Consider the following 25308-nt stretch of genomic DNA (forward strand, 5'->3'; position numbering starts at 1 on the left):
GACCTCTCATGGTGTCTAGTGGAGATTGTGGGGTAAGCCAAAGGTGGAGTCTATTAAACCCCTTTTTTTTTTTCTTTTTTTTAATTTTTATGTTAGAGTAGAGAGAAAAATAAGGAAAATGAGAGTCGTAATGAGAGTAAAGATGAGATTGAGAGAGAGAGGATGTGAGGCTAGGATGGAAGGAATGAGTAACAAAAGTGAAAACAAAAACTTGATATTGAAAACAATTTCAAATAGATTTTAGTTTTTGGTTTTTGTTTTCACTTTTGTTACTCCTCCCTCCCATCTTCACTCATTCTCGTTCCCCCTCTTTTTCCTCTATACTTTAGCACAAAAAATAAAAAAACTAAAAACTAAAATTAAAATAGTTATCAAACTGGTCCTAATGTGTCATAAATTTTTTGTGGGGATTTTATCTTCAATACCCATCTAATCAAATTTCCGAAGCCCTCCCTTTCGTGTTTAATATTTTTCTTTTATAATAAGTTTTAAAATTATTGTTGCATATTTTCTGGCCCATAGTTTAGATCTTATAAAATACACAGGTCTCTCAAATAAAGTGATGTGCAAGTTTCTTAATTATCAAATAAATGGAGGTTGTTATGACCATATAGCTAAAGTTTAAAAAACATTGTACAAATAGTTGTACAAGTACACATTTCCAGTGGCATTATCAATCCGCATCATCATTGACGGAGTGATTAGGGCCTTAATCAGATATTTACATTTGTTGGTAAAGAACAAATGTGAGATCAGAAGCTTTAAAAAAAACATTAATTTAGCTTGAGTGACTTATGTCTTAAACATTTCGTGGCCGGGCTTCCTTAGAAACATGTGATGAATATATTATTCTTTTTTCCTTTGATTTTTTTATGCGTACATATTTAATCAAGAAAAGCCAACAACGAGGGAAGAAAAAATATACTTCAAAAGGGAGAGTGGGTTGAGAGTGATGATGACAAAAAATAATAAATTAATTGTTGGGTTGATTGGCAGGTGATGGATAAAACCTAGGGGTTAAACTAAGTTGAAGACAAGATGTGAGAGTACACACCTTCGTAGAACATTTCCAACTATGTGAAGTAAACCTTTTGTCTACAGGTAACCTTTATGTATTGAAAAGGGCTATCTTTTAAATAATAAAAGTCAGACAGTACTATTCACACTCTACATATTGTTAGCCATTAAGTAATTTATACGTATATGTTAGGGTTTCCTTATTATTGAGGGAATTTTTGAATAATTTTATTCATTAGACATCTTGTGGGATTCGCTACAAATGTTATTTCAATGATCCGAACTAACGTTTATTTTCCAAGTCTTTATGTATAGATCATTCTTGCAAAAAAATTAGACAAATTATAGAGTATTGAGATATCTAGTTGTGACCAACAAAAATAAACAAATACGGTGCTTACTATTAATTGAGTGGTTAAATAGTTTCGAATTTGAGTGATTTTTTGCAAAGGTTATTTTGTAAGGAAAACCTAACAACTAGATAGTTCTGACTGTCGAAATACAAGACGAAGTAGATCCTACAAGAGTGTCTTAGTTCACACGAAAAACTAGCAACGCACCTAACCTTTCTGTTTGTCCAAGGTATCTATTTTCAAAAGCATTCGTTTGTTTTGGATGACGTAGTTGATGCAGTAAAAAATGCATTATTACATAGTTACAAACCTAGTTTAGCAAAAGAATTTTTAATTTTTACCGAATTACAGAAAAGGTTTGATTTCATCGAAATGATAGTGTTCGGACAATTGTGATTTGCTTATATTTTCTTTAATATAAACCAAACTCTTGAACTTATCCCAGACAAAGCATCAAAACTATAGTTAACTACACTCCACCAAGTGTTCCCACCATCATTCTCAACGCTGGGAAGCCTCCTAAATTTTAGTTTAAAGTACCGATCAACCCCGACTTCCTTCTCAACTTTTCAAAATACTTCTCTCTCTCTCTCTCTCTCTCTCTCTCTCTCTCTCTCTCCAATGGAGTTGAAAAGCATACTAGCATATCTTCAGAACAAGACCATTTTGGTTACTGGAGCCACTGGCTTCCTTGCAATGGGTATACCATCTCTCTCTCCCTATCCCTCTCTATCTACCGTGACGTGGTGTTATTAATCGTAACTTTATTTTATAATTATTCATGCAGTATTTGTGGAGAAAATACTAAGGGTTCAACCAGATGTGAAAAAGATCTATCTTCTTTTAAGAGCTTCCAATACCAACTCAGCCACGAATCGCATGCACAATGAGGTTTATATTTCACTACCATTATTATTACAAAAAAATGCTATTGCATTTTCATATACTTTGAATTACCGGTCAAATAATTTTATTAATATATTTTCATAAAACTTAAGATCCTCGGAAAGGAGTTGTTCAGAGTTCTCAGGGACAAACATGGTGCGGATTTTGATTCCTTTGTATCGCACAAAGTTGCGGCTGTGGCGGGAGATGTAACTTCTGAAAACCTTGGAGTGAAAGACTTCAAATTGACGGAAGAAATGTGCAATGAAACAGAAATCATACTTAATTCTGCTGCAACGACCAACTTTGATGAAAGGTAATATATGCAATATTTGTAACATATAATTCTCTTCAATTAATCAAAATTAACCTGTTCATATATTTGTGTGCAGATATGATATTGCGCTGGACGTCAATACATTTGGAATTCTGCATGTGGTGAGCTTTGCAAAGAAATGTTTAAAGCTAGAGATGCTTCTCCACGTATCAACTGGTTGGCTTTTGTTAACGTTTTTTTTTACTAAATTTGTCTTTTTTTCTTTTATATATACAGAGAGCTTCCATTGAGATATCCCTCAAATAAGCTTATTTGAGGGACACCCCTTATAGGCCCCACTCCGGATTGTATTTCACTAATCCAAACCATCTATTTTGAAGATCATTTCTACAAAAAATCACTTGAATCCGATATCATTTGACCACTCAATTGAGTTATTGAAATTTTAATACTTTCTTGAAGCACCGTGTTCATTGATTTTGTAAGACATAATTGGATGTCGAAACGGTTTCCGATTTGTCTAATTTTTTATAAGGATGATCTATGAATGAAGACCTAAAAAATAGATGGTTTGGATCATTAGGAAAAAAATTGTAGAGTACCCTAATAGGCGTCCCTCAAATAAAATTATTTGAGGGATCCCTAATAGAAGGGGGTATATATATATATATATATATCAGTCCCCTTCTATTAAATAGATTCTTCAAATAATTTTATTTGAGGGACATCCTTTAGGGTTTCTTATGAATTTGTTTTCAATGATCCAAACATCTATTTTTTAAGACTACATTCATAGATCATCTTTGCAAAAAATTGTGTCCTATAAAATCAATGAACATGATACTTTAAGAAAGTAATAAAATTTCAATAACTCAATTGAGTGGTCAAATGACATTCGGATTGAAATGATTTTTTTGTAGAGATGATCTTTGAATGATTATCTAAAAAATAGATGGTTTGGATTAATGAAACACAATGCCGTGTGGGCCCTACAAGAGTGTCCCTCAACTAAAGCTGTGTGTGTGTGTGTGTGTGTGTACAGGAGCTTCAATTGAGGAATCCTCAAATAAGCTTATTTGAGAGACACCCTTGTATGGCTCACTTCGTATTGTATTTCACTAATCCAAACGTATATATTGTAAATATTCATTCAAAAATCATCTCTACAAAAAATCACTTGAATCCGATATCATTTTACCAATCAATTGGATATTGAAATTTAGTACTTTCTTGGAGCACATTGTTCATTGATTTTGTAGGATACAATTAAATGTCGAAATAGTTTCCAATTTGTCTAATTTTTTGCAAGGATGATCTATGAATATAGACTTAAAAATTAGATGGTTTGGATTGTTAAAAAAAATAAAATCGTAGGGGATCCTAAAGGATGTCCCTCAAATAAAATTATTTGAGGGATCCCTCAATAAAAGGGTACTGTATATATATATATATATGTAACCTAGACTATTCTAGTCTAATTAAACTAGAGCTTGATGAATTACATGTGCAATTACAAAGTTATCAAGGACATTAACTAAACATAACCTAACATATATATATATATAGTTATTCTCTCATCTGGATGTCTGCACGTTATTACCATGCGAATGCCATTGTAATCAGGGAGTAAAGCAGGGAGATGTAGTTGAAAATACATGGCGTCCACACGGTAATAACGTCTAGACGTTGGCATAGGAGAATTTGTGTATATATATATATATATATTGGTTTTGATGTCTTTGGATTTGGTTAACTGATATGTATATTTTCCAGCTTATGTGTGTGGTGAGAGAGTAGGACTCATACCAGAGGACTCACCTTCATTAACGGATGACATAGTAAAGAAAACCATCAAATTTGATTTCAAAGCACAAGAAAAGATCGTCGTGGAGAAGAAATTGACTGAACTAAAAGCACGAGGTGCTTCAGAAGAAGATATTACAAGCACAATGAAGGATTTTGGCATTGAAAGGTATTGATATATCTAATTGTCCACTATGAAAAGATTTTGGCATTCATCTTTCTATTTGGCCTAATTTTCCCGGGCTGAATCAAAAGGGAAAATTAGGCTGACATTATTAACAATATTTCTACAATATTGTGCCTTTGGAATTAAAGTTTTCTCTCATGCTAATTACTATTTGTCTTTCTTTTATACAAAAATAATTAGGGCTAAACATTATGGATGGCCAAACACCTACGTATTTACAAAGGCGATGGGAGAAGTATTTCTAGGGCGCTCAAAAGATGAGCTTCCTGTAGTTATCATTCGCCCAACTGTGGTTACCAGCACTTACAAAGAGCCATTTCCAGGTTGGATTCAAGGTTTTAGGTAATGAGCTCTGCCTGCACCTACAAATTTTACGTTCTGAACTGTCATTAACCCTACAATTTACTACGTAAGAAAATAATATTCTTCTAAATTCCGAATTTGGTCAACTAAGAGTTTGATTTACGTCTAGTTAATAACCCATACCCAGGGATGAATCTATGCCCGCTGTATGAGCTATAGCCCATACCCATTTAAAAACAAATAATAATAACGTCAGAAACAGAGAGCAGCCATAGAGAACCAAAATGGACTGCTGCGAGCGAGGCACACCAATTCAAAATTCTTTGTATCATATGGCCTTTCCTGACTACGTGTATATCATTTTTTGTAATCAATCAGATTCGCTTGTGTCGTGGGGTTTGTTTGTAAAGTAAATTCAGTTCAGTCCATTTTAAAATTCTAGATCCGTCCTTGACTAATACTCTCTATACTTATCTTCATAGTCTTTTTAACGTAAGTAGTATTCTCTTTCCATAAAAATTTTAAAAAAATTTTTAAAAAAATAGTATTCTCTTACCAAACTTATCTTGTCATACAAATTCTTAGGTTGCTACATTTTGAGTATGAACCATAATTGGTGCAAATACCAACTAAATTTGTATATATGTCTTTATTCTTGGTGATTACAGAACCATTGATAGCGTAATTGCCGGTTATTGTAAGGGGAAGCTCACATGCCTACTTGCTGATCCTTCGACAGTATTTGATATGGTGAGTTTACACTCATATCCCTATTTGTTGGTTATATATTTATATGTATAAGACTAAAGAAGGGTTAAATGTTTGAAATAACGCAGATTCCTGTTGACATGGTGGTAAACTCAATAATTTCAGCGATGGCAGTGAACGCAAATCAATCTTCTATTGTCATTTACCATGTGGGGTCCTCATTTAGAAATCCTATAAAAATAAATAGTATTCACGATTTTGTGTTTCGGCATTTCACCAAAGATCCGTGGGTTGACAAAGATGGAAACCTTGTTAAGGTTGGCAAGTGCACAATGTTCAGCACTATGGCTACTTTCCGGATGTACATGCAAATTTGCTTCATGATACCTTTGGAGGTTTGTTCTATCACTATATGTGATCATTTATAATATCAAACTTGCTATAGTTTTTTCTCTGTTCATTAATTTCCTTTGATTTATTCTTATTTGAAGGGATTAAAGTTCGTAAACAAAGCATGTGGCCAAGTATTTCCAAGATGCATACGTTAACTATAGCCGAAAACTCAAATTGGTGATGCGCTTCGTAGAGCTATACAAACCGTATATGTTATTCAAGGGCATGTACGTATTCTCTACTTTTGTGATTAAAGATAGAGTTTTATCATTTAATTGTAATTATACAAAGGACGAAGCCAAAGTCAAGTCTGAAGTGAACTTCGCCCTCATCCCTTTTATAACCCTTCCTAACATTGGGAAAGAAAAAAACATATGATATTATTTCACAATTAAACTAGTGACGGGCCTGATTTAAGATGATAAAGTCGTTTATAGTTAAATTTTAGATTTTGGCACCTCAATTATTAAAAATTCTAGCTCCGTCACTGACAACTAACGTGTTTTGATTGCAGCTTTGATGACACCAATTCGGAGGAGCTGCAAAAGGTGGCAAGTGAGAGTTACATAGATGCAAACATATTTAACTTTGATCCGAATTGCATTGATTGGGAAGACTACATTATGAATACTCACATCCATGGCCTCCGAAAGCATGTTATGGTTAAGTGATAGCCAGAAGAGTCGATAGATTGCCTTTAGATAATAAAATAATGTTTTTGTACGCATGCGTTATAAGTTTGCAATATACATGGAAACTAGCCGAATTCCTCAGCCAATAATACTCTCAGCTAGAACAATTAATATATGGATGATTGTATCTGTAAACCATCATATTGTTCATTTATTTACAGAAACTTAAACCCACCTTTTCTATATATATGTCGTGCTTGGATCTTGTAGCATCCATATGTTGCTGGTGATTGAAAAAATCATTTTCAAATACTTAATTTGATATGACATTTGTCAAAAATTATTTTATGTATCGTAATTAACACTGCTGGCATGTGCATATTGATAATATATTGCACTAAATGTTTAGTGATACTTTTCTTCCCAAACAACGGGAGCATAGGACACTTTGATTGTTTCCACATAGCTAACTTCTCCTATCAAGGTTCAACCCCTCCTGCTTTAGTATTATGACAGCACAAATAGCTCATATAGTTTAGTGATACTCCTCTTCTCAATTTTAGAAAAAGTTATGAATGCCTCGTTTTCCGTTTATATAATAAAAAAATTACAAATTGTTCAATAGTTGAAAATGGAAGTTCAAAATAAAAGCCATTGGGCCAAAATAAGCCAACCCCAACCGAACCCTTTGTTGATTCCTAGTATCAGATAAAAACGGGAGACTATTGGACTTATAATTTGAAGCGGCCTAGGTTTGTGTTGCTTCCTATGTAACCATATCACTCTTGAAAATGATCTTTGATGTAAAATCAATGTTGACTAAAATTGAGAACTTTTTTTTTTTTTTTTTTGTCAATCACAGTTCATTAAGACTCCAAAAATGGGAGGAAAACAAACAGAGAATACAAGGCCGAAAGAGCCAAATGCAGAAACAAAGTACCACAAGCACAAGGAAGATTAAACTAAGAACCAGTAAGTCTAGTATAACAAATCTTCCCCACACAAAATCAAAGCAACCGAACCCTTTGATTCACATCCTCCACACAAGTCAGCATAGCTGCACATAGATCTTACATCAAGAACAAAATTTCCCCAAAAAAAGAAGCACATCAACACAAGAACATTCCTCCAAAAGTCACTTTTTGCTTCACACCCGAGTCCGCTACACCAAGAAGAAACCAGCAACCAATCACAACACTAGCATGGTATATACCAAAGGATCGAAATCAAGGGAGTGGAGAGTATTGGTGCAAGCACCAGAGCTAGAACCATAGCAAGAGCTCTATATACAATCCGATTAAGAAGCGACAAAGCGCTTAGAGAAGTAGTTGCTATATCCCAATGGAGAAACCATATCTGGAAATAGGAGGAAGCAAGGGTAGGAGGGGATGTTGTGTGAGAAGTAAATCTAGTTGAATGGAGTGTTTGGCGAAGAAAGGAGGACACAAAATCGGCTTGAGACATATAATCTCAGCCCAAAGCACAAGGCTTAAGCAGTCACCAAGAGAAGCAAACAACTCTCAAAGACAGCCACCAATTCTCAGAGGAAACTACCAACTCTCAGAGACAGCCATCAACACAACCAAACAGGCTCAAACACAAAATAAGACCAGCCCCACAAAAGAATCCAAGGCAGATGAAGTTGAGAACTAGCAGAAACAAAGGAGAAAAAGGGGGGGAGGAGGAGGGAGAAGAGGGACAGACCTCCTCCTCCCCAATGGAGCCATGTGAGAAGAAAACCGGGGGGTGTTCTAAAATTGAGAACATTGCTATGTTAAATTTCATATTAAAATCGTTCTTAAGTTTCCTACAATTCTTCGTTTTACTCCACATCTGAATATCCGATTTTTCATTTATTATAAAATTTCCTCGTACCGTTAAAAAAAAGAAGATAAATATCTTGTTAAAAAGACAAACTTTATTTAACAACTTAATCCATATTATAACAAATTACATTTGGTGACAAACATTTGTTCATCATCATATGCATATTCATGAAAGCAAATACAATTCATAAACTTGATTGAAATTTATAATGCATCTAGGGAGCCATTGTATACTGCCTTGAGTAAATACAATGGCTAGAGCGCTCCAATTCACCCATTTCAAACCATATATATGAATATATTCAACACCCCAATTTTGGTAATCATTTGAAAACGTATTTGACAACCCCAGGAAGATGGATATTCATGAAGTAATCGTCCCAATTTATGCAGCTGGGATCAAAGTAAAACATATCTGCCTCCGTGGTGTTTTCTCGCACTGCCATTTGTAACTTCAATGTGTTCATATCATCGAAGCTGCAGGCAAGAAATTAGGTCAAGTTATAAATCAAAATTATATTTTCCAGCTTGGTAAAATGACATGAAGGATAAGATAAAGGAATCATATGTACATACACTCCTTTGAAAAACAAGTATGGTCTATAAAGTTCCACCAATCTCATCACAAATTTGATCTTTCGATTGAGATCCACATACGTGCCCTTGAAGTACTGGCAAAATGCTGTATTAACCACCTCCAATCCCTATTTTGGGAAAAAGAAATTGACAAAAAAATACAATATTAAGATAGAATACATAAATTTTAGAGCTATATAGTAAAAGATAATAATGGGCATCTTATTGAGGATACGATTGCGTACGGATACGTGACATGCTCACATGGTATTACAATTCCAACTAAAATATATTATAGCATGTGCATATTTATTTATATCTAAACCCTAAACTCTAAATGGTGAACTTTATACTCGGTATGGATTTTATTTCCATCAACTATAAATGAACTAATAATACATACTAAATCAACATGTCATGTCATGTTACGGGCAAAGTGGCACACATGCCATAATTGAAAAATTATTAGTGTATGTTTGGGCTGGCTAAACCAATTCTATATTATAAACATATTGGCAATGCATGGCTGTCTAAGTTGTGAAGCAAAATCTAGAAAAGAAAAAAAAACTTTACCTTTAGTAATAGTAAGTAACGGATAGTCATGTATCGGTGAAAGGTAGTCATGCTTCCCATAATTGCGACCTTGCCAACTTTCACTGGAGTTCCATCTTTATTAATCCATGGCTTCTTGGTGAAGAAACGGAATCCGTAATCATGAAAATTAGAGTATTTTACAGGATTTCTCATAGAGGACCCCACTTGATAAATTACTTCACCAGGTTGATTTGCATGAGCAGCCATTGCCGCAATTATTGCATTCACCACCATGTCAGCAGGTACCTGCATCAAATAATTCTTTTTTTAAAACAATCCTTAAGAATATAATGAAAGAAATGCATTCATTAATTAGTTGCCTTCTTTCTGCGTGGATGTCAATCTGTGATTTTAATTTTTTTTTTTTTTTTTTTTTTTTTAAGAAGCAAGTATGTATGTTTCCATTTTTATACGACGAGCATGATGCTTACCAAATGCATACTTGGAGATAAAAGGGTATGAATAATAATAATAATAACAATAATAAATTGAAGAACTGTTGGTTAACTCACCACGTCAGCAATTGCATTAATGTCGCAGAGAAAGAATGTTAATTTTCCTTTGCCATAACCAACTGCAAGGCTATCGATGGTTCTGCATGCGGTACAAAAATTAACAGATGAGAGCATTCGCAACAGTTCATTTCAGTTCAGCTCTACAGTTCAATTTATTGAATTTTTTTGGCAACTATTGAACTGAATTGTAGTTTCACTTGCTGTGGTGCAGTTCAATAACTTATAAATTAAAAACTAATGTTGTCTATGTGTCAGTAAGAGAGAGGTTGTAGAGTTATTATAGTGGGAAATGAATTTCATTTCAGAGTTCATTTTATTGACCTCTAAAATGAACTATTGATTCCTAAAATGAAATATTGATCTATGAAATGAACTTAATTTTACCACTGCAAATCAAAAGTTCAATTTATTAAAATAAAATTGAAATGACTCTCATCATTGTGCAGATGATAAAGGACTAATTAATTCATACTAATAAAGAAGGATTTTTCGATTAACGCACCTGATTCCTTCAACCCAACCAGGAAAAGGTTCTTTGTAAGTGCTGGTGATGATGGTTGGCCGTAAAATGACCAGAGGTAGATTTTCTTTTAGGTCTCCTATAAGCATCTCGCCTATTGCCTTCGTAAATACATACGTGTTTGGCCATCCATAGATATTAGCTCTAACAAAATAATTTTAAAAAGAATAGGATTTAGAATTTGTCACATCAACTTTCGGTGAGGGGATTCGAGATTGAAACCTCTTTTGACTTTGAAAAGAGATACTAGGTATCTTGATTGATAGTTTAATTTCCACCAATAGGATAAAGAAAAAATAAATTAAAAATCATGAGTTTATGAGAGGGTACCTCATAAGCAGTGAGAGGTGTAACGCCCAATTAATGAGGGCTCCCAAAACAGATACCCCTAAACATGAACTAGATTAATCATTAAAAAGTTGACCCTCATCATCAGTTACCTTCATGTGGGCCAATTGATGTATTTGTTTTTGGACTTATTTTCGTGTGCAACTTTTTTTTCTTCTTCTGGGTTTCACTCTTGACAGATAAGGTACGCAATCCATTAACAGTAACAGAGCCCTAGATACACTTGTGGTGGACACATATTTTTTGGTGTCATTATCAGGAGGCATATAATTCTCGATCTCTCTTTGTATTTTTTATAAGGAAAGTTAGTTTTTTCTTAGAATATATATATATATATATATATTTTATACATGCGATGTTCAGTAAAAGGGGAATCGAACCTAGAATCTCATATACAAGTAAATACTCTTAACTACTGGATTTATGAACTCCAGTAATTTTTTCTTATAGTTTTATAAATAAACGCTCTTAACTTTAAACTGGTCATGGCCCTTGTGGGTACACTCTTCATCCCTCTGACGCAAAGCACTAAATGTGCTATAAGGTAAGGGTCCTATCACCTAGGGGACCAGTTGTTGTAGGGTAAAACGAAAAAAACGAAAGGGTATGAACCAGTGTGGGGTATGGACCAGTGTTACTATCATTTATTAAGAAAAACAGACTTATGAAAACTACATTTTACTATGCTTTTAATTAGGTTTTTGAGTAGATTAAGATTGGTAAAGATTTATTGGTTCTGTCTTTGCAAATTATCGTTTTTGTCTTAATTGTTTCTTCTTGAACTTTCAAGGGAGAAATTTAAATTCATGGTGAGCTTTATATGTTCGTCATATGCTTAGCATAGACAATAGAAAAAAAAAACATAAAGAAATATGTGTCACCTTTGGAAAGTGAAGCACCAAACTCTGTCAGAAATGTTTTTATACCGGCCAGGACAATTTACTTGGTTGGTTTGTGTTTGTCTGATTAGGTTGAAGTTTTAATGTGTCTTAAGTTCATGTAATCTGTTTGGTTTATGTCTCAATCAAATTGCCGTAGACGCAATTTCTGGTTAAAATCCAACAAACTTCGTTGGTAGAGATTAATGGTCTCAAGTTCGAAAATAATGGCACGTCTTCCAACTCCCTAAAATTTAATAAAAATAAAACAAAATAAATTAAAATATAACCATTTCCTATTCGATGGGACCTTTATGTGTTGAACTACATGAATTGATGCCTATTTGATGAGTAGATGGCTTAGATGTAAATCTCACTTAACATAACTTTTCAACGCCATCTGATGTGCAAATAAAAAAATTATCATACCAGTTAGTCTAATATGTTGGCGTCCACGTCTAACAAATCATAACCAATTAAATGATAAGATATTCTCTCATTACGTCCAATTAGTTGGAAAAACGTTCAAGATCATTTTCCAAAAAATTAAATCAAGACCCTACCCATTCTAATCTTCGACCGTCAATTTAAACAAATAAAATCGAACCAACTCAAGCCGACCTATTGAATCACATGATCATGTTGGACAAAGACTAGTCAGCTATAAGAACATCTTCGTGTATGGTACAAAAACTTTCAGTCTTGCCTATTATTTAAGGATGGCCCACCTAAAAGAATGGAGCTTGCATAAAATCACTCTGACTCATGCTCACTTCGATTTCAAGTTAGTAAACATGTCATAAAGGGTTTGAGGATTTAAGTGCTCAAGAATTAATTATCCAATTATCTATATTTAACCCACTAATAACAGCTGAACTAATTTTAACAGACAGAAGTAACAATTTTTACCAACCTTTTGAGGCCAAAATCTTTGAGGGCCGAAGTGATTGCTTGTTCTGTTAATCCCTCCGCTCGAAGCTCTCTGAGTTTTTCCTGGACCTGCCTGATTTCATTGTCGATATCAAGTCCTGAGGTCCCATTAAGCGTCTCACCCATGTGGTAGGGGTTTTCCAATAAAAGCCCGTCCTTCTCGCCACAAACATAAGCTGAAATCACAGCATGGAAATAAATCTACAATAAATTTCATTGTATTCTTTTAAAAAAACCCTTGTTGTGTTCCCGTATTTACAGAAAGGACATACGAATTAAAACCATATTATAATTAAGGTAAGTGAGCAGTACGTTCAGTGATAAGATCAAATTAAGACTAAAACATGGGAAAAAAAAACAAATAAAATCAAAGTGATTTATATAGAGAGAGATAATGACCTGTGGATACGTGGACCAGCACCTTTAATTTAAAACATTGCTTAGCAAAGTTCAAAACATGCTTTGCTCCCAAAGTATTGATACCAAGTGCAACATCATATCTGCAGAATATATGTTCTATTTTAGTCTATTTCTGATAATTACTTCCCATAACCTAGTTCTCAATGTTCTTGCCATACAGATATTTATTCAATCTGTGAATCTAAACCACACGTTTTGACAAAAATTGACCTCGTCTAAGGGCACCGAATCGCATTTGGACAAGAGTAGTTGCTCTTTATTTCAAATTCAGAAAACTGAGATTTAACAATCAATTACTACCTTTCATCAAAGTTGGTAGTTGCAGCTAAGTTCACAATGACATCTATCTGGCTCAACATCTCTTCTTTCAAGTTTGAATCTTTCAAGCCCAAGTCCTCATGAGAAATGTCTCCAGGCACCACTGTCAGCTTTTCTGAGACAATGGAGTTCATACCTGCTCCCCATTTTTCCCTCAACACTCTAAAAAGGTCCTTCCCAATTATCTATAATTACAAGTAACAAAAAGTGAACAAACTTAGAATAACAAAATCTTGATTTCCATTGCACTTCAAATTCATATTCCTTACTTTTTTTAGTATAGTATTAAGGTGGCCATAAATGGCTAAATGTTGTGCCACTCTTGCCTATTTGGTATATGGAAAAAGGATATATATACATGTTGAAGCTCACACTTATCCCTACATATATACCTCATTATGCAAACGCTGTGTGGCTGATTTTGTATCTGCAGCTCTTAATAGAAGATAGAGCTTCTTCACATTTGGTTGAACCCTCAGTATCTTCTCCACAAAAACTGCATCCATTTAAGCACAAACATAGCTGACACTTACTACAACAACAACAACAACAAACAAAAAAAAAAACAAAAAAACAAAAAACCACAGAGAGAGAGAGAGAGAGAGAGAGAGAGAGAGAGAGAGAGGGTTTAATTTGAGTAGTACTCTTTGCTAGAAAGCCAGTGGCACCAGTGACCAAAATGTTCTTGTTCTGAATGAACTGGAGTATGCTTTCCAACTCCATTGGAGAAAACTTAAATAATATCAGAGAGAAGGAAGGACAGGAACAACGAACTAAAGAGAGATGAACAATGGAAAAGTGTATATGCTCTCAGCTAGCTGATCAGCTGAAGCCTAGTGAGGCAATGGTCTTTGGGCACATTGTAGTATATACTGTAACATATGGGGCAACTATGTGGTAGAGTGCACTCAAGTAGTTGACAGTTGTTTTGCTTGGTAGACTCATTTAAAACGAGGTTTAATTGCTTGACTTATTTTATTTTTCTACAAAATTAAAAACAAATACCAAAAATCCCACATCACCTTTTATTTTTTCTTGTGTTTTTTTTTTTGCCCCCTCCAATAATGGCTACATACATACGTACACTCCCATTATTTGGTCAACTTTGCTTAGTATTTTGAAAGGGCAGATCATCTACTACACTATAACTCAATAAAAAAAGGAAAATTGTGGGTCACATATTGGGATTAGCAACACTTCTGGTGGTGTAACAGTCAGATATATCCAATACCCCCCAACGAACTCTCTTCTGCAAATATTAAAGCTTCGGTGCTAGATTTGTCCTCGTCGCCATGACATATGCCTAGCTAACATTTTTTTATTGTTTTCTTTGTTAGATCACTAATTAAAGACTCACGAGGCCAGAGCTTGAAGACTTGAGTACTGTTTGTAGGACCATATACCAACCCAACTGTCACGCTTGGACGTCTAATGTATAGATGGCACTTGTTATATCAACTATTGGTTTATAAACTTTATATAAGGAATATGCTAGGTTTACTATATTTTTATATCAAGAATTATTCTATAATTAAGGCCTTATCTATGACCCTTATGTGAGGTCTTATCTTTTAATCGTTAGATCAGGTTAATCAATTTAATCCAACGATTAAAAGATAAAGTCTCACCTAAGGGCCATATATAAAGCCCTCACTAATAGAGGTGGGCCTTATTATATTGGTGGACTCCATCTTTATTAAAGAGCTGGTACACAATGTAGTATAAAAAAGTGGTAAGTTTAGCATTTGGTATCTTCTTTTTCAACATACTCAAATTGATCTTAAGTTTGAATCTCCATTTTTCTTATTGATTAAAAAGAAAATATGTGTACTTCTATATATAATGGGTTGTTGGTCTTAGGGTTTCCCATACTGATTTTATATGCTATCATAGCAGGGGAAAACCCTAGCTCTCAGTTTAAGTCGTCCACCACCAAAATCTTCTTCCGCTGCCAAAACCTGCCACTGGACTATGGGCAAAGACGACCAAGAATCAAACTCGTCTGGAGCAAGCACAATGCTTCCGACCCCTTCTTTATCCACCATTCCAATCACCCAAGAATGGTCCTTGCTTCCAAGCCACTCAATGGAAACAACTACGCGATGTGATGTCGCTCCATGCACATCTCCCTAAATGCGAAAAATAAATTAGGATTTGTATTTGGTACTGCCATATCTCCCTTAGTAGCCACTAATCTTGATGGTTTTCAGCTTTGGGAACAATGTAACGATATGGTTATATCGGGGCTCCTCAACTCCATTGACTCACACATCGCCGAGAGTGTGCTTTACTCCACTACTGCTCGTGAAGTCTGGGAAGACCTTAAGGTCCATTTTTCTCAAGTTAACGCTCCCCAGATTTTTGAATTGCAAAGAGATATTGGCTCCCTCTTGCTAGATCAACTATCTGTATCAGCATATTATATCAAATTAAAGGCTTTGTGGGATGAGATATCTTCTTAGGGCCAGTTTGGCATTGTTGTGCTGTGAGAATAATCGCCGTCAGATTTGCTATGAGAGAAATCAGTTGTGAGAGAAAGCATTTTGGCATTTGGTAAACTTCTTGTTAAAAGTGTTGTTGGTACTAATTCCCATATAATCATAAAATGATTCTTGTATAAACATTACACCTAGCGCTTGTTCAAAACTGATTCTCGTATAATCAGAAAATGAAAGCACCTCATTAGCTGCTTTCCCTTATAGCTTTCTCTTATAGCAATTTTTAAACAATAATTGATTTTCTCATGGTTTACCAAACGGGCTGAGCTTCTCAAAATTTTTAAAAAATCACTTATCACCCTAATTAAGCAATGCCAAAAAGGCACTTACAATGATATATTTTCTTGCTCATGTGGCTCCACGAAGAAGAGTCAAGAACATGATGATAACATCTCTTTAATGCAATTTCTTATGGGTTTCAATGAGTCCTATAGTGTCATTCAAGGTTAGACTCTACTTATGTAGTCGTTACCCACTGTCCTTCAAGCCTACTCCATGATCACGTGAACATTAGGCACAAACTAATCTTCCAATGAACTAGCAGCCATGGCGATTCGTGACAATCGTTCGAGTGCTTCGAACAATTCTGAGAGAAAACTTCTTCATTGTACCCATTGTGATATGGACCATCATAACATTGATATCTACCACAAATTGCACGGCTACCCTCTAGGCACAGATTTCACAAGCCTGGTTCAACTTCCGGTCAGAATTTCGGCAAAGCTTCTTGAAAATGGGGTGGTTGTAGTGCTGCCAAGCATGCTACTTCTAGATGTGGTCCTTCTTTGCAAGATATTCAAGCTGCCATGCCTTACTTGTTCGAAGACCAGTGCAAGAAAATTCACTCAATGGTGAGTGAGAATTCTGACTCATGCCAAGAAGCACCACAAGCCCATGTTGCTGCCTCCAACCGATCTTCAAGTATTTCTAAAGTGTTACCAGATTTATGTTGGATTATTAACAACAGTGCTACCGACCACATCACGTCGAATTCAAATTTATTCGACAAAAAGGTTTCCAATCCTTATATTTTGCCGATCACTTTACCTAGTAGAGAATCGACACCTATTACTTCCACCGAAACACCATCTCTCAACTCTTATCTTTATTTGCGAGATGTGTTGTGTGTGCCTGCATTTCAAGTTAAACTCATGTCTGTCAATTGTCTTACAAGAGGATTACAGTGCTCAGTGACTTCTTTTTTTCCTTCTTGGTGTATTTTGCAGGATTTGAAGACGAGGACGACGATTTGTTTGGGTAACAAACGTGATGGACTTTATTACCTTGGGGCATTAGCGACCGACATAGCACCATCCCACAATCAACCTTCCTATCACCTAATCACCCAATCCCAAAAATATGACACCGTCGCCTTAGGCAAATTTCCTCTTCTCGCTTTCAACTTTTAGATAAGCATTTGGATTGTTTGTTTAGTTTAAATCATGTTTGTGATGCTTGTCATTTTGCAAAATAAACTCATCTTCCTTTTGCCATTAATTCTATTCCAACTGAGAGACCTTTTTACCTTATTCATTGTGATATTTGGGGGGCCTCACAAAGTTAGTTCAGTAAATGGGGCTCGTTTTTTCTTAACCATCGTTGTTATCATTCTTGATTTACTTGGGTTTTTCTTATGCATCATAAACATGAAACACAAGGGATTATAAAGTCTTTCTTTTCTATGGTTCATAAACAATTCAATGCTCGCATTCAATCCATCCGTGTGGACAATGGGGGAGAGTTCTTTTCCTTGCGAGAGTTTTTTAGGGAGCATGGTACCATTTACCAACATACTTGTATTTACACACTGTAACAAAATGGTGTTGTAGAACGCAAGCATCACCATGTCCTTGAGTCTGGGGCTTAAGGTTTCAAGCTCACTTACCACTTTATTTTTAGGGGGAATATGTCCTCACAGTCGGGCTTCTTTCAAAAAGCAATATAGTATCTCAATGCCACTAATGTTCTACTAGAAAATTTGATCCTAGAGCTTTTATTTTTCTTACGTAGATGGTCAAAAGGGTATAAACTTTATAATCTTTCCGGAAGTATGAGGTCCCATCACATGTGTAACTATTAATTTATTAGAGGAAAAGTCTTAGAATAATTTATTGAGGAAAAGATTGACACATTATCAACTAGCTCCCTACCTTGCTTCTTTTCAAAAAGCAATAGCCAGTAATCCACCCTCCTACTCCTATCTCAGGGTCATGTTTTCGGTTGCTTTGCTTATGCCACTAATGTTCACCCTACTAGAAAATTTGATCCTAGAGCTTTTAAAACCATTTTTCTCAGATACGTAGATGGTCAAAAGGCGTATGTTATCTAGACTTTATAATCTTTCCGCCCAAAAATGTTTTACAAGTAACAAAGGAAAGAACTATGTCTTGTTTGAGGAAACCATTTTTCCTTTTTCATCCAATTCCAGTGCATGTCCTATCACCAGTCTAGATTCTAGCCTACCAACCCCTTGTACTACTGATATTGCATATAGGCCTTCTCCTTTTATGGCCCACGAACCAGAACCATCACCGACTTCCAATCTACTTGAGCCTTCCATTCCACTCGAGCGTGCAGAAATACCCTATTGCCCACCTTCACCAGCCCTAATGCCACCTAACCCATCCGAACCTATCACATAACAGGTTCCTTCACCAACTCCAATATCGCCAACCCTCCAATCGGACCGCCCCAAGGTTCCTAATGTGCGCCTCTAAGACTATGTCTGTTCCTAAGTCACGCTGCAGAAATCTCTACACTCGTCGTCTTTGTCTTCAGATCCCATTAAAAGTACTCGTTATCCCTTGCGTGATTGTATTTCATATCACCGGTACACTCCTGCACACTATGCTTTTATTACTAATCTCAGTCGAAGGGTGGAACCCATTACTTATGTTGTGACAACTTCTAATCCTAATTGGCGCTAGGCCATGTCTTCTAAACTTGATGCTTTGGAGTCTAATAATACTTGGACTCTCACTCCTCTTCCTACTAGAAAGCATCCCATTGGTTGTCGTTGGGTCTACAAAATTAAACATAATTGATGGTTCTATTGAGCAGTATAAAGCACGTCTCGTAGTTAAGGGCTATTCTCAGATTGAAGAGGTTGATTTCCATGATACATTTTCTCCCATAGCCAAGATGATCATTGTTCGTTGTCTTCTTGCTATTGCTGATGCCCACTCTTGAACTCTTCACTAGATGGATGTTCACAATGCATTCATTCATGGCGATCTCCATGAAGAAATTTATATGATTCCGCCACCAGGTCTTCAGCGCTAGGGGGAGAACCTAGTATGTTGCCTCAACAAGTCTTTGTATGGTCTTCAAACAAGCTTCTCGACAGTGGTTCGCCAAGTTTGCGAAAGCCATCCAAGTTGCCAGTTTCAAGTCTAAAGCCGACTATTCTTTATTCACCTACAAATGAGGGAAGTCTTTTATTGCTCTCTTGATTTATGTTGATAATATACTGATTACTGGAAATAATTTGGTTGCCATCAATTCCCTTAAACATTTCCTACATACCTGTTTTCACATCAAGGATCTTGAGGACCTTAAGTTCTTTTTGGGTATTGAAGTGTCACGTTCTAAGAAATGAATCAGTCTTTCTAAGAGAAAATACACTCTTGATATTCTTAAAGATGGTGGTCATCTTGTTGTTTGCCCTATTTCTTTTCCCATGGAACAGAATCTCAAATTATCAGATAAAAGTGAATTGGTTAAGGACCCAGTTAAATACAAAAGGTTGGTGGGTCGTTTAATTTATTTAACAATCACGAGACTTGACATTACATATGTAGTGCATGTTCTCAGTCGATTTATGCATGAGCCTCGACAACCCCATATGGAAGTGGCGCTACATATCTTGAAATATACCTTAAAAATACTCCAGGACAAGGTTTATTTTCCCTACTCAGAATAGTTTGAAGCTACAAGCCTACTGTGATTCTGACTAGGTAGGATGTCCAATGACTAGTTGATCCACCACTGGTTATTGTGTTTTTCTTGGGTGCTCTCTAATTTCTTGGAGAACCAAGCGACAGAAGATTGTTTTGCTTTCGTTGGCGGAAGCCGAATACAGAGCTATGACGGGTACTTGTTGTGAATTGAGACTTGGCTACGTTACTATGAGATCTACTCTTTCCGCATCTTTACCCGACCATTCTTCATTGCGATAACAAAGCAACTCTACATATATCAGCCAATCCTATCTTTCATAAACGAACTCGACAGATCGAAATGGACTACCATTTCGTCAAAGACAAAGTCCAAGACGAATCAATTATCACGCAACATGTTTCTTCTTCTCAACAGCTAGCTGATGTTTTCACAAACCTTTGGGCAAAGATGCTTTCATGAGTATAATACGCAAGTTGGGAGTTCTTGAATAGAAATGTTATTTCTATTTATTAGCTGTATATTTTCTTATCTAAATAGGATAGCTTAATTCTTGTATTCTTGTATAAAGTCAGCTTCTATGCTAAATGAAAATCATTCTGGTCCAATATCTTCCCATATCGATTTTACAAAGCTCGGTGAGTTGATGATTCCAGCATAACAGAACCACCGGCCCAGTCTAGTGTTGGAGACGAAGACCATGAATCTGCAAAAGATGTATCTAGGTCATCCACCTTCCCAACAGTTTTGAAATCGAAAACACCAAATACAAAAGTAAAAAAAGGAAGCAATTTCCGTTCTCTATCTCTCCCTGGCCAAAGCATTTGCTAAATATGTTATTTTATTATTTAGTATTTATTATTATGGCTATTTTTATTTTTATTTGGTTTTATGTATTTCACTATTATTTTATTTAAAAGTACAAATTTACCTTTATTAATAACAGAAAATTGGATGAAATTTCAAAAAACTTAACGGCAATGATTCAATTGGCTGTTTTAATTGCATCACAAAATCTTACCAAAGCCTCCAACGTAGTGGACTTCCCCATCCAGGCAATCTCATCCACCTGATCAGCAAATGCTCCATACATCAACATTCGTATAACAATTGTAAGCTTTTACTCCGGAAGAAGCCCCAAAACCCCAGCAGCATCATAGTTTTGAACAAAGTATGTATCATAATTGCAAATATCATGCATGACTTTATTGAACAAATGGAGTTGCATTCTAAATAGCCTTCGAAAATCAACATCAGAGTACAAAGAAGTTGGGATAAAATAATCTTCCAAAAGATTTTTACCCCAAGAATGCCTATGTCTGTCTATATTCCGGCAGCGGCCGACTTGTGAACCACGACGGTGACCTTGGTTCTCTTCATCTTGCAAAGCCACTGCTATGACAACTTGTTCATCGACTTGTCTTTGCAACGCATTGATTTCATCTGCTCTACGGTTTCTCTCATTTGTTTTTCGCTTTTGCCTCTCCAAGCATCTCCTAAAATCTTCCATTAAGAATTAATGGAGTATGAATTATAAACTCTGAGAAATGAAAATATAGAAAGATGTGGTGTGAGAGGCATGAGCTGAGCCTCTGGTTTTATAAAAAATTTTGGCAAGATAGATCTATCACGTGGATTGATTTGATTGGATGAAAATCTTATATGAAATTTGAAATTCATCCGAAATTTGAACCCAAAAATTTATATGAAATATGAATTTGAAATTCATAAATTTGAACCCAAAAATCTTATCTGGAAATTTTATCCAATTATGAATAGTCTTGACAGGTAGGAACCCGGAAATATTATTCGAAAATATTATCCAAATTAATTATTGAGATAAAAAAATTTGTGAAAAAAACAAAAAAATGAATAGTAATTGCCATTTGTCATGGCAACGGGTGGAAACACAAAAAACTATTTGCAAAGGCAACTACTATTCACATAAATAGTGGCTACCCTAGCTCCCCCCTTGCCATGGCTAAGGCCACTTCCAGCAGTGGGAATCTTGCCATGGCAAGGAGGGACTAAGGTGACACTATTCACGAAATAGTGTCGCCTTTGCAAAAAGTAAGTTGCACTTCCAGCAATTGCCATGGTAAAAGGGGTACTATTCAATTTTTTGTTTTTTTCACAAATTTGTTTACCTAAACAATTAATTTGGACAATATTTTCGGATGAGATTTTCTGATAAAATATTTGATTTTCAGATAAGATTTTCGGTTTCAAATTTCATATAAATTTCATATAAATTTCATCCGAATTTCAAAAAGGAATTTTATTTAATAGTTTCTTTGATAGAGAAATTTTTATGCTTTGGTTATGATTTGTTTGTTTTTATATTTTTAATGCTTCGGTTGTGGTTAGTTTTTTTATGTATGGAATGTTTGAATAAAAGAATTTTATTTAATAGTTTCTTTGATAGAGAAAAATTAAACTTGAAAGTAAAAAAAATTTAGAGTAGAAAGTGAAAAAATTATTGAGTAGAAAGTGAATTTGTTGTTAAAAGTGAAGAGTAGGGATTGGTATTTATAGAAAAAGATTCAGTATTTTTTGGGGTCTTTTCAAAAATATTTACGATTTTTTTTCATAATTTTTTGCCTTGAAAAATTCCAGGCCGTTGAATTGGATGAAAAATCGGAAATCGGAGGACAGATTGCGCCATATGGCAGAGGCGACGAGAGCAAATTTTTATCGTTGGCACGTGCAATGCACGCGCCAACGATAAAAAATTTTAACTCGCCGCTAACGCCACGGCATCGCGATGACGCCAAGGCCAGCCCAGCTAGTGGACCCCACCCTACTTGGGCCAGCCTCTATTATGGAACTTGACTTTGGGCTTTTGCCCCAACCCGAGTCCTAGGGGGCTACTGGAAGTGGCCTAAGGGCAAATGAATGGAGTTGCTCGAAATGAAGGAGAAGATGAGTTTTCAATTACCAAAAATATGTGGGGAGAAAGGAAGAAAAGTAAAAGTGAGAAAAAATATATTGAAAATAAATATTATTATTTAATGCAAAATTAAAAATTGAAAAAATAACATTGATATTGGTGTCATAATGTTGTCGACCAACACATCACCTCACCTCTCTTTCTTTCACGTGCACGCCTCCTCCTCCCACTTCCCAATTAATTTTTAAGTTTATTTACTTTATCTTTTTATTTTAAAGAATATGTTTTACAATTAGGCTCTTGGCCACTTTCGACTTGAACACAGAGAGAAGTTCAAATTACAGAGATGTAAAGGTGAGAGTAGAGAGATGGGTGGCGGCAGCGATGATAGAGCAGAGATGAGGGAGAAGGAGGAGGCTTCAGTGCCTGTAAGGCCATATAGGGGAGAGAGAGAGAGAGAGAGAGGTCGATGAGAGAGCAGCGAGGAGAACTTAAGTCGAGAGTTCGATGATGAAGTGCAAGTCTGAGAAGGTGGGAAGCAGACGGCTAGTTTCTTCTGCATGTGTATTAAAATTTATATATATATATATCGGTCGGTTGCGGTTGCCGACGGCTTTGGTTTCCTGCAACCGCATCCGCAGCATTTCGGCTCGGTCGTCCAACCGCAACCGGTCATTGACCGGAAAAGTCAACGGTGTGCCGACCGGAAATATCGGTTTGCTGTCCAACCGCACAGCCCTGTGTCAGACAATGCAATGAATAAATTGAGGACAAAACTATTATGCATTTACAGTTGATTAAGAATGATTAATTATCTCAGCCACTCAGGAACTTTCCACCAATCGGCTGATGTTTCATATAGTTGGAGTTTATTGATCTATAATTGTCATATTTAGCTACGTAGTAATCAAGTAGACGCTTTAGGTTTTTGGTAGGTGGGGAAAGTTTGGCCCTTATGGTCACCCCCAATGACCAGTGCCATTCATATCCACCGTACGTTCCACCTTCCCCTTGTGAAAACTGGATTTTAATAACATTGCTTTGTGTTATTATTCATGGAAGTCAAGATCAAGTCACTACGTTTGCATTTAAGATCTTGTTGGCAGATACAACAAAGAAATTCCATGAGAAGGATATAATAAATCATATCATAAAGATCTGCACAAGTTGCTGACGTTTGCTCGGCCAGTTGCCCAAAGTAATAAGCATGTCCTCTTGCGCCAAAGTTCAAATCTTCCTTCCTATAAATAAAATTAATCTAGAGTTGTTTAGATAATAGTTTGTATGAATAAATAAAAAATGTCCTCCACAAGCCTTGCTCACATTATAATGTACAATATTTGAATGAGTATATTAATCAACAATTGTTGTCCTGTGCATACTTGAGCAAGGGTTGTCGACATGATTGAAAAATTTGTTTGCTTGACAAACTTCTTTGGATTTGGACAACCGGCACAAGCTATCTGCAAATCACATGTTAGGTAAATTCAAATATTTTGCATACACGAGAGGTCGAACTTTGTTTTTTGTTTTTTTTTTATATGCGCTTTTAAGATGATGTTAGTATAAAAGAACAAAAAGTTGTGAATAAATTTAGAACCTTCATAATTACTCTTTTTCTCTTGGAAAGGAAACAAGGAAAATATTATGAATTTAAGAAATCTATTTTTAGAAGACTGAAAAAACATTACAAGTTAGATCCCGTTGGGATCTTAATACCATACAAGTCCCCTTGTAGTCTAGACATTACATCCAAAGAAAAATTACTAAACCAAATACATGAATGATGGTAATGATATCCCTTTTTTGGTAAAAGATCCGCCACCACGTTAGATTCTTGACAAATGTGAGTAATCTAGATATGAGAGAATTTGATGCAACGGCACTCAAGCAAGGGTGTTGAAAACACAAACCACAAACCACCAAGTCCCGTTTAGAACACGATACACTCAAACTTGTTGATTATAAGAATATCCAAATTGTGAGCACAAGATAGAGAAAACTCTCTTTAATTTCAATTTCAATTTTCAACAACTACTACTTATTTGAAAGGAACATTACATGCTAGTTCTTGTCATGTAATATTCCCTTTGATTTAATGAAATACAATCTTTTCTCAAAAACAACTGCTCATTTGACAAGTCTATGCATACAAGTATTTAAATTCTTAATCTTTCACCCCATACATTGAACCAACACCCAAATTAACAAACCAACTACTGAGTTAAGTGCTTTCTATCCCCATGATTCATTTTAATGCTTCCTTATCTGCATCAGCATTTTTCCATCCGCTGCCAAATGTCTTCAGCCACAGACTTGAAGCACCATGGTAGATACGGTGGATATGAATGGCCTTGCATCAGAAAGGGATGGCTGAAATGGTCCTTTTCATTTTTTTTCTTTTGAAAGTGAGCTTGCATGTTAGTCGTCAATGACAAGTACCACTAAAAAGCCCTTTTGGTTTGGGGAACGATTTTTAGGCATTCCTAAAAGCTTCGTGGCTAAAACCTGCTTTTGGCAACGATCTACGACCAACAGAG

The 25308-nt window shown here is 35.6% G+C and overlaps 1 protein-coding gene and 1 pseudogene across 3 annotated transcripts; one reads left to right on the top strand and one right to left on the bottom strand.

Annotated features, from left to right (window-relative positions):
- Nucleotides 1-1849: 1849 nt before the first annotated feature.
- On the top strand, nt 1850-6805 carry LOC103328774 (fatty acyl-CoA reductase 3-like; annotated as a pseudogene). The gene is made up of 10 exons (XR_016128125.1): nt 1850-2070; nt 2158-2261; nt 2369-2571; nt 2648-2748; nt 4306-4504; nt 4703-4864; nt 5494-5575; nt 5662-5928; nt 6025-6153; nt 6441-6805. The product of XR_016128125.1 is annotated as a fatty acyl-CoA reductase 3-like (transcript).
- A 1651-nt stretch (nt 6806-8456) lies between these two features.
- Nucleotides 8457-14331, bottom strand: LOC103328301 (fatty acyl-CoA reductase 3-like). 2 transcript variants are annotated; one of them, XM_008230689.2, is made up of 10 exons: nt 14128-14330; nt 13876-13979; nt 13466-13668; nt 13145-13245; nt 12729-12921; nt 10572-10733; nt 10067-10148; nt 9534-9800; nt 8961-9088; nt 8457-8861 (listed from the first exon to the last, which is right to left on the bottom strand). In XM_008230689.2, exons 1-10 carry the CDS (start codon nt 14204-14206, stop codon nt 8708-8710), a joined length of 1473 nt encoding a protein of 490 aa, XP_008228911.2. In that variant the 5' UTR covers nt 14207-14330; the 3' UTR covers nt 8457-8707. The 2 variants fall into 2 exon arrangements, with proteins under 2 accessions (XP_008228911.2, XP_008228919.2); XM_008230697.3 differs by lacking the exon at nt 10572-10733 and having other exon boundaries at nt 14128-14331.
- Nucleotides 14332-25308: the final 10977 nt, after the last annotated feature.

This window comes from Prunus mume, linkage group LG1, assembly GCF_029339155.1.
Source record: "Prunus mume cultivar Tortuosa linkage group LG1, ASM2933915v1, whole genome shotgun sequence".
NCBI lineage: Eukaryota > Viridiplantae > Streptophyta > Magnoliopsida > Rosales > Rosaceae > Prunus > Prunus mume.

Coding starts and splice junctions, on each gene's coding strand:
- LOC103328301 (XM_008230689.2), bottom strand. CDS start 14,206: ATGGAGTTGGAAAGCATACTCCAGTTCATTCAGAACAAGAACATTTTG. Junction 13,980..14,127: donor CACTGGCTTTCTAGCAAAGA/GTACTACTCAAA, acceptor AAATGGATGCAG/TTTTTGTGGAGAAGATACTG. Junction 9,801..10,066: donor TTAATGCAATTGCTGACGTG/GTGAGTTAACCA, acceptor TATTTGATGCAG/GTACCTGCTGACATGGTGGT.